The 10,882-nt window shown below is 31.5% G+C and overlaps 1 protein-coding gene across 1 annotated transcript in view; it reads left to right on the plus strand.

Annotated features, from left to right (window-relative positions):
- LOC110111937 overlaps window positions 1-6,683 on the plus strand; it is a 35,878-nt gene extending 29,195 nt beyond the window's left edge. Inside the window, exon 2 of the mRNA XM_020844009.2 lies at window positions 6,184-6,683. Coding sequence (XP_020699668.1) covers window positions 6,184-6,471 — 288 coding nt within the window. The 3' untranslated portion in view covers window positions 6,472-6,683. The remainder of the gene's footprint in view (window positions 1-6,183) is intronic.
- Window positions 6,684-10,882: the final 4,199 nt, after the last annotated feature.

The following is a 10,882-nucleotide window of genomic DNA, read 5'->3' on the forward strand; positions in this document are numbered from 1 at the left end:
TAAAATTTATTAAAATTAATTAAAATCATTAATTATAATTAATTTATAATTAATTATAATTAATTAATATTAATTAACTTTTAATAAATAATAATTAATTAAAAACTAATTAATGATAATTAATTAAAATTAATTCTAATTAAAATTTATTATAATTAATTAAATTAATTATAATAATTTAATTAAAATTAAACATAATTAATTATAATAATTATAATTAATTAAAAATAAATAAATGTAATTAATTAAAATTAATTAAAGTAATTACAATTAAAAATAATAATAATAATTAAAACAAATTTCCTCTCTCCCTCCCCACTCTTTCTGTTCGAGATTTTGGCCGGAGAAGCGTGCGAGCAGGGAGAAAGTTACCTTCACTTCCAGTGAGCTCCTTTGCTTGCTTCCGATCAAAATGTTGTAACTTCCGATCCCGTCAGGAAAGGAAAGTCGTCAAGGAGCGAAGTCGGCCGGCACCGAAGGAGACGCGAAAGGGAGAAGGCTGTCTTCACAGTCGCAAGCTCCAGTTGTTGCTTCCGATCTTAGTGTTGTAACTTCCAATCCAGCTCGAAGGGAAAGTCGGAGAAGGTGCGTAGTCGAACTAGCCACGGATGGAGCCGAAGAAGCGACTCGAAAGGGAGGAAGTTACCTCACAGCCAGCAAGCTCCGTTCTTACTTCCGATCATAATGTCGTAACTTCCGATCCAGCAGGTAGAGAAAGTCGTCGGAGAAGCGAGGTGTCACGGGACCGTGCGACAGAGAAAATGGAGTGAAGGAATGAGAGAAAGAGAGCGGGAGAAGTTTCTGCCTCTTTTTCTTTTCATTTTAACGACACAAGGTCGTGCGAGGTCGTGGGAGAAAATGACGGTCGCGGGATATTCGCGATTTGGGCGGCGACGACGTGCGGGCAGGTACAGTTTTTTCTCTTTTTTTTTATGCTATTAACAGGTCAACACCACACTAGCAAATTTGATTAAAGAATCAGCTTTCCACTGGAGAATTTTTTAAAAAGTAGCCAAAAAGGAAGAGCCAAATGACAGTGATGGCAGCCTAAAAAACAAACTAGTGGAAAAGTTGTCCCAAGCAAACCCATATTTTTTGATAATTGAAATGCTTATAACTGGAGTATGGAGAAGGGTAAATCCATGATAGACAATTGTAGCAGAAATAGTAGTACCTGAGGGTCAGGATATTTTTGAGATTTAAACACATTGAGTTGAAGAAAAATAAAATTGAAATCCTAATTCAAAGACCTACTAGATTTCAACAACTACCCTCTAGGTTAAGGGATTTTTAGGTGATATCTGACACGAATATTAATATTTATGGAGATTTGGTTCATTATACCATCTTTCCAGATTGTGATCTCGATAGATTTGAAAAATCAATGAAACATGAAAGATGAATTATTGCAGTTAAGGAAGAAAATTAAGGAACTTGAAAAATTAATGCATAGAAGTTGATTAATATTCTTCCGAAAAAGAAAGCTATTGAAGTGAAGATGGTTTTTAAACTCAAAAGGTAGCCAAAATTGTGTGGTGGAAAGATATAAGGTACGACTGATATCAAAGGGCTACGAGCAACAGGCTGGAATGGGTTGCAGATGCTTGAATAGAAACTGTGAAATTAAATGGTTATTTTGCTGCACAGATTATTTTGAAAATCATCGCATAGGCCTGAAATAAACTTTTCTAAATTGGCCTCTTGATGAAGTGTATGTCAAGCAACAAAAAGGTTTTATTTAAAGGAGTGAAAGAGGGTTATCGGCATAAGGAGGCTTTGTATGGTCTCAAACAAGCTACCTGTGCTTGCAACAAGGGATTGATGCTTTTCTGAAGAAAGTTGGGTTTGAAAAATCTTCTAAACTTCTACTTAACATGTACTCTTCATAAAGAAGGATATAAATCATATTTTAATAGTATGTTTTTGATGATATTATGTTCACCGGAAATAATCATTCTGTGATTGAGGAATTCAAGCTTGTTATGAAGCCTAAGTTTGAAATGATAGATCTTATATCTTGGTGTCTTATTATCTTTGAATTGAATTAATTCAAGGTACAAATGAGTTTTTATGTCAGAAAAGGTATTCTACCGAAACCTTGAAGATGCTTAGAATGCTTGAATGCAATCTTGTGTAAAACCCAATTGATGCTACATGAAGCTATCTAAAAAAGGCGCAGGATCTGCAATTGATTCAACTGAATTTAGAAGTATAGTTGGAAGTTTGAGTTATCATATACCAGATCTGATATTGCTTTTGTCTTGTGTATCTATTTGAAGTTACATTGTGATTGTCAAGAAATTCTTGGTATCATTGAGAATGGAATTTGTGAGAGGAGAACATGAGCAAAAGCAAGATAAAGCATTTTTAGATGCCAATGAAAAAAGGAATTGTAAGGCTTTGTTTTATTCACCAAGTAGTTAATGATGTTGCTTTTTAAAAGATTGCAGGTGCTAACACAACAAAGCAAGCTTGGGCTTCTTTGAACGAATATTCAAAGGTGTGGAAAGTGTGCAGAGAGTTAGACTGCAAAGTCTATTAATGGGGGTTGTGGCGTGCACTTTTGAATTGTGAAAATGTTTAAATCTCTATCTCCCCTAAACAATATTTAGGTTCCACTTAATATACGCAATCATACGTGTTGAATCAAATAATAAAGTGATAGAGTAGAGTATCGAACCCACGAGGAAGTATGCTTTCTAGGAATCAAATACCAATGTTTATTTTAATTATAAAATTATCCTACTAAAACAAAAATATTGATTGTAAAGATTTGATCATTGACTAACAATAGTTAAAGATAATATATGCAATATTTAAATAAAATATTTTGGATTGATGAATGTAGATTTTCTATCTTTTCTAATAAAACTCTTATTTGTACTGTGATTTAGAGCATATGCATCCATATATCTCTATCGAGCTTGTAGGGGTGAAAATGATATCTGCTGTCCTCCTACAATTATAACATCTCTATAAGAACCTAGCACATTTTATATCCTATGTCTAGGTATGCAAACATATTATTTCAATATTTCTTGTTGTTCTTGCATTCCTCAGTCGATGCTATACATCACACTAGATTTTAACTATCTATATGGTCAGTATGTGTATTAAATAAAGAGAAAAAAATTTAAAAACATCATTTAACTTTAGCTTATAAAAATTTTCATTAGTACTTAATAGGTTCTCTACACCATCAATCTAAAACTAAAGAATTAACAAGACATACAAGAAAAGATAAGTAAACTCATTTTTATTGAAATCATGGAAGAATATAAATACAAGAGAATGATATCACCCATGAATGATTAATGTATCTTCCTACACTTCTTCCTTAACATATAGAGTTGGTTACACAAATACTGATTAAATACTCTAATGATTGTATCAAGCACTCCTCTAGTCTCCCTCAGAATTGACTCTAAGACAGATCTTAAGAAGTACTCTAAAAGGTATTGAAATTAGACAAGTGGATGAACTCCCCTACAAACATAACACAATGACTATTTATATGAAAACACAAATTAGGCAACTGACGCTGCATCGCTTGAAAGATTGGCACCATAGCGCCCATAAAATGAACTAACGCCGCTATGCTGATATTTTTGCTCAGCCTCAGTGCTTGCTGATGTGGATCAGTTACTTACTGAACAATCGCATCGCTTCGTTGGCAGATTGTGTCCTTTGAAAATTATAACTGCTACGCCGCGACGCTAATGAATTTCGAACGCCACGGCGCCCGAGTGGCAATTTTGGTGCCAAGGTGTGATTGGTTGTCACACCACGACCCTTAACCATTTTGACATCACGACGCTATCAAATAGAGAAGTCTACGCTGCCATGTCAATATTGTGGCGCTCCGACGGTATTCTTGATGGCGCTCGACACTGATTCGTCCGATGCCGTAGCGCTGGATGATACTTAAAATTTTGTGCCCTTTTTGTATTTTTCCTGCAATTAAAACAACAAATTTTCACCAAAAATATAACACATAAAATAATAAATTATTTACACTTATCATCTATGAAGACAATTTGACTTGCTATAGATGGATAAGTTAGAACCTGTAGCAGTATGTCTCTAGAGTTTAGGCTTTATCAAGTTGGATGAAAGTAAACAAATCCACATTGGTTGCAAATGTCTTGCAAACTCTCACACTTAGGTTTTTGCCCCATCACTACTGCTATTTAGGAAACAAAAGATTGAAATATTCTGACAATTGATGAGTTGTAAGGCTCACTAGGCTTATGAGCAAATACTCAATGAGAAGTCAGAAGAAAAACCATTAGACAAGGCCTTTAATACCAAGTTTCTCTAAATGGTGAACAAAAGTAAAATGTTGGATAATAATCTTCTAGTGTATCAGTATCATGGTTTGTGGGGATGACTAGATTGTGGTTGTGCTAGAGTTTTTTTAAGAGGTAGAGGAAGATCAAACAATTAAACATAAAATTTTAGTGAAGGTAGAGGATCATACATAGGTTTAAGTTGAAATGGAAGAGGAAGCCATGATAAATCTAATGTTCATTTCCATGAATGCAATAAGTATTACTATTATGCTAGTGAGTCTAGGTCAAAGAATTATAATTAATATACAAAAGAGAATCAATTTGTCCGATAAGATGATAAATGGACCACACTCTCCTGATGGTATTTTAACACAGAGGTATCATTTTTAATCTCCTTCGACAAGCAACCTTATGTTCAAAATAAATATTAAGAATAATGTCATTATCTAAATGCAATAATGAATCTCAAATCATGGTTGTGGCATTTTGGATGGTCATTTAAATTTTGGAAGTTTAAAATTTCTTACTCAAAATAGTATGATAAAGGATTTACCAATTGGAAAGCATCAAAATTATTTGTCTGAAGACTGTCTTGTTGGAAAACAGCATTGATGATCATTCTTTAATAAAATACTTGGAAAGCAAATAGGCCTCCTAAACTTGTGTGCTCAAATGTGTGAGGACCAATGTGCGATACTTCATTTGAAGGAAGTAGGGCTGCAAATGAACGGAGCGTTCGACGAGCTGCTTGTGGCTCGGTTCGATAAGGGCTTATTTATATTCGTTTGATAAGGTAAGAGAACAAGCTTGAACTTTGACAATATTTGATAGCTAAATATACAAGTTTGAACACCTTGATGTTCGGCTTGTTTATGTTCACGAACAAGATCGCTTAGAGCTCGTGAACATGCTCGTTAAGAAACTCGATTAAAAAGCTCGATTGTGTCTTATTTAATTAAAAAAATATTTAACTATTAACTAAAAAGATATTTAATATTTATGACTAAGCTCGTTTATATTACTGCTTAACTAATAATATATTTAACATTATTAATTATTATAATTGCCTGAGGCTAAAGCTATTCCAGAGGTCAGCCACCTCTTGCTGCATAAAATGATCTTGAAATCCCAATTCAAAGGGTTCTTCAAGCTCTGCTACCACCCTCTAGGATAAGGTATAATGAGGTAATATCTTATTTGATATTGATGGAAATTTGCTTCTTTATACCATGTTTTCATATTGTGATACGATCTGCTTTGGAGAAAAAATTGAAAGATGAAAGGTGGATAAATGATATTATGCAATGAAGGAGGATAGATAGGTGGGGGGGTGCAGCGCAAGATGGTTCACTTGTCCCCCCTAAAAAAAATGCACTTATTTAGGAGGATAGACAGCTTAGCAACAAGAAAGGAGGTTTTAAGTGAAGCTGATGCCACCTTCCAAAATCTTCCAAGGATAGTTACAGGAAGATAAGAGAGTGATGGAAAATGCCGATCATAAAGCAAGTGCATGTAAAGCACACCAGGAGATGTTGATCCTAACATGCAATACAAAGAAGGAGAAAGCTTGAATATTTGATTTTTTCCGTTTCTAATGTAATATAAATGTTTTAAATCTTTATAATCTAATTCAAACATTAGAAATATGGTTGGTATTAAGCAAACCTACTATGGGCTACCCTCTTCCTTATTTCAGTTGGTCACTCACATTATTTGTATTACTGCATGATGTTATCACTTGTATAAACTGTTTTAATTTTTGAATTCTTCCTTTTAAAGTTTTTTTTTCCTTCTCAATTGATCCATAAGTCGAAACTATTTATTGTGCATATCCAATGTTATTAATCTTCACCTACATGAATTTATCCTATTTTATTTTTGCTTTATGTAGGTTTTGACAGTGTCGGAGGACAAAACTATGAAAGTGTGGGACATCATGGATGATGGAAATGGTAAACTGAAATGCACACTTGCTTTCCCTAGTTCTGGTGGAGTGGATGACATGCAAGTTCACTACCTATGGCATGGTGACCATCTTGTCACTGTTTCTCTTAACATCAATGGTTCGTTTTCCTCTTTGCTCATCTCTTACGACTCGCGACTCACGACTCATAATTTCGAGCACGGCTTTTGCTCCTCTCGCCCCCGAACGAAGACCGCCTGTGGTAGATGTTTATGAGACGACAAACGGAACTATTTTAATGCATTCTAACCTTCCAGATGAGATGAACAAACATAACTATTTTAATTTGTGTGGTATTAGAGACAAAGGTTCTTAGGAAATATGAATCCTAATAAAATAGTCATTAGGATGATCAATTTGATTTAGTAGAGCTGAGTATATTGCATTAAAATTCTTATTAGATGTTATGGTTTATATTTTCTTAGGTATATGTGTGATCTAGAGGGAGTTGAAATTTCACAAAATATTGCAGTTGTTCATGCAAATACTCTAACACAAATGATGACAGCTATGATACAAATAATATAGGATTCACGATCTCTGCCTAGTGGAAGTAATATCAACAACATTTCAATGGATAAATATTTGAAGTTATTTCAAGGCATGTGGTTGCAACTATTTAAGGGAGATGAAGGTTGGTTGAAGTTGAAAACTAGTTATTATGCATAGAAAAAAATATGAAATGACATTTTTACCTAAAGAGAGGAAGATATTATTAGCAAATTCTCTTTAAATGGTGAATAAGAGAGATAATGGAGAGGACAATATAAAGATTAATTTGGACTTCATCCCACTACACAAATATTAAATGCAAAGGTGGAGTTGTTCAAAGATTAATTTGTGCTTTTCTTATGAGGAGGTAAATGCAAGACAAATTTATGAGTCTGATGCAATTAGAGAGGCTTGCAATGTAATATGAGATATAATTTACTATTTTGTCGAGGCATGCACCGCAGTTTGTCCACACCGTAAAAGAAAAGTGTGGAATATTCTTATTAGGAGTAAAATTTGCAGTTAGACAACCTCTATTCCTCTTAAGAATTTATGATTATTCAATTCTAGTGGAGAAGACCAAGAGAGTAAAGTTGGATTGCATGCCACTATGAGGAAACACAATACTCAGAAGAGAAAAAATGTAGGAGCAATGAAAGTTCACAATACTATCAGTTTAGACAATTTTCCCAGTCTTGAAAATCTACTTGGAAGAAGATAAAAGCTCAAACAACGGTGGTTGTCAAACAAGCATAAGTAGCTATGAAAAATATGACAAGTATCATAAGGATAAATATATCTTTAGAATCAATACTTTTTTTCTGATATCGTTAAGAACTGTCTTACATTTGGACGAAGGCTCTCAGAGGAAGAATGAGCAAGTGCTACACCATCATAAGAAAAAACTGTTAACAAGTAGAGAAGAAAGTATATGGTATTATCTTTTTGTCTTCTCTTATACCCTTGTAGGCACAATATTTTTTTAAAATAAACTTATTCGATACTGGAGCCATACAATCATTCAACTCTGAGTTGAGCAAATTAATAATAATAATAATAAAAAGAATCACATATGATTGCACTTAAGCACATTTTAAAATATTTGATAGGTATACTTTCTTATTGCTTCTAATGCAGCTTTCTATCACAAAATTTAATTTTTTGTGCTAAAAAGTTGATTTTAGTAAGAAAAATGTCCCAAACGAAGCATAAATAAAATAGCTTTAGTCGAAATTAATATTCAGATTGTATTGTATTATGTGTCACATTATATGACATGCTATAATTTGCATTAATTGTGTTATTTTAAATTCTAAATTAATTATATTGTATAATGCCTATCATATTATATAAAATATTTTTTAATTTAATTTAATGAATCATATGTTTAAAATTAAATAACATTTATAATTAAATTTTGATTTAATTGTATTGTATGTTGGTGATCATATAATACAATGAGCTAATATATAGTTTGATTTTGCATTTTGAATCAACATTAATATGGTATTTTTTTAAATGATTATTGACATTATAATATTATATATGTGGCTTTCAACCCTAACAGAATAATTACGACATTTATAAATCTTAAGAGAGAATTCTAGAGGTAAAATTAATTTTTACATGAAGTCATCTTCCTACTACAAAATCTAGGATTATCTAGTTTGAATGTTTGGCTTTTAAGAGATTTGCTTGATATTTTTCATTAATTATTGCACTGTTTATTTACTTTAATTCATTACTTATTATAATCCATTCTTCATATTATTGGTTAATATTACGAAATCTTGATTGCATACAGCAATTAAATAAAGATGAATTTTTTGAGAAAAGGATAAAATCTATTATTTATGTGGAAAGCCTACTGAAAAGTATTTGATATTTTTTTATTTTATTTTGAGAAAGAGTTTTATGAACAATACAATTCAAATTTGTAAAATCATTCAATTTATTTTATAACTCATATTTAGCTATTACTTGTACTTGTTTAAATATTAGAATATTTCTTATATCATAAGAAGAAAAAAAAATATTGAATATCTATTTTGTTTGGCATATATAATAATTGATCTGAAGGAAATTTCTAATATTCAAGCAAAGCAAGGTTAGAATGCTCCAAAGGATATAACCTCCTAAAAATTAAAGGTTTAATTCTGTGAAGGACTTCATCAACTTAGGACAAACAACTTAGTAAGGAGGAAGGAGGAAGGTGGGAAGCATTTCCATGATAGTCTCATCTCCCAAGTTTATTAGTGGCCCCTTCGAGCAGTAGTCAGAAGGTTTAATTCTGTGAAGCCCTTTAAAATTTTAAGATTTTTTTTTGTTGACATAGAGAAGAAGTCCAAATTATAAACCGTCTTCACGAGAATATTTATAATGTTGTGTTATAGCTTACCTAATCTTTTCATAATTTTTGGACACTATCAAAATTTCTTAAGAAATCAGCACCTATTGGGATTTTGGGACCATCAGATGTTTGTTTTGTAAATCAATTTCATCATAATTTTTTAAATAAAATTTTTTGATTTATGAATATTTTTTTTTTGTAATTGTTGGAATCCTTAAAATTTTTTTTATGAATTTTCTACTGAAAATTTATTATAGCAATATTATTTTATATTATTTAATTATAAAAGATAAATATCTAAAAGCACTTATCTATTATTAAAATTCATTTTTCTATGCCATTTTCGGATTTGCCAAACAGAGTGCTTCTTAGGGCATTTAAGGGAGAAAGAGAGGAGAGAGGAGTAGGATCGGGTTTTTGGTGACTTCAGGCCATTTTCATCCATCTATGTAGTTGGGAAAGTTATTTGTCTTGAGATAAGGCACATTTTGCTCATCCCAATTTTTAAAAATGTGTAAGTTTTAGCGTTAATTCTGATCAAAATTTTGCATCCGTTAGCAAAAAAAAGGGGATAATTTTGTACCAGTAAAGCTTTCATCGCGTAACTTTTTATGTGTTGTAGAAATTACGATTATGCATATTTTTAATATTTTTTTAAAATTTTTTACTCTGGTTTTGAAATTTGAGAGATTTTTATTAAATAAAAAATTATTGAGATATTAAAAAATAGTGTTGTAGTACAATAAAAGCATTAAAACATTGTTTACACAATCCTTGATAATTTGGTAATTTTTTGAAAATGTGCACTTTTGCTTAGTTAAATTTTATGTTGTCTACAGTTATACTATGTAATTTTGATATATGCTCAATTTCTCTTTAATTGTTATAATATTATGATATATGTGCATATATGATTATATTATATATGTTGGGAGCTATAAGAAGCTAAAATTCTTTGAGATTATGTCAGTATCAGAAAATTTCTAGGAGTTATATGGGGTCAGATTCTTTTGAGATTCTGTTTGAGATAGAGATATCTGATATGTTCTTGTGCTATAAGCACAAATAAAAAGGGGAGTCATAAGCGACCAGAATCATTTAAGATTATGTTTGGGTCTAGGAAATATGATATGAACTACTCTATGATTTGAATTTCAATTTATTCATTTATTATGTACTATTATTTGAATCATAGAATAATTGCTATGCATTTATTACATTTCTCAATTTTATGATTCTCAGTTTAGTGATTTATTTAAACTGCAATTAACTGCTTTTAAATATTTAGCAAAATATTTGAAAAAAAAAATATTTGAAAATTTAGATTGATTTGTGTGGCTTGCTGAGCTTCCGATGACCCGGTTAGGAGAGTAGAGGTATTAGATTTGACTTATGTTAAGAAAGGTAGGGGTAGTTCTAAAAAGACTTGGTTAGAAAATATTAGGAATGACCTTTCTTTATTAGATTTAAATGAGAATTTGACTTTTAATAGTACACAATAGAGAAAAAAGATTCATGTAGCTGGCCCCACGTAGTGGGATAAAGGCTTGATGTTGTTGTTGTATGGTTAATTTAATTTTTAGTTCTGTAGCTCTTGCTTGTAGCCATGTACTGTAGTGTATATATTTATTTTGATGAATAAAAGAAACTTTATGGATGAGTTTTTTAGTATTTGAATATTTTAGTATCTCTGTAGTTTATCATTTATTTCAATGAATATTGGCAAAAAATTTGAAATAATTCTAAAACTAGATATTGAGATTTGCCTGTCACAACTCAACACGA

The sequence above is a fragment of the Dendrobium catenatum genome, unplaced genomic scaffold (genome assembly GCF_001605985.2).
Source record: "Dendrobium catenatum unplaced genomic scaffold, ASM160598v2 fragScaff_scaffold_1638, whole genome shotgun sequence".
NCBI lineage: Eukaryota > Viridiplantae > Streptophyta > Magnoliopsida > Asparagales > Orchidaceae > Dendrobium > Dendrobium catenatum.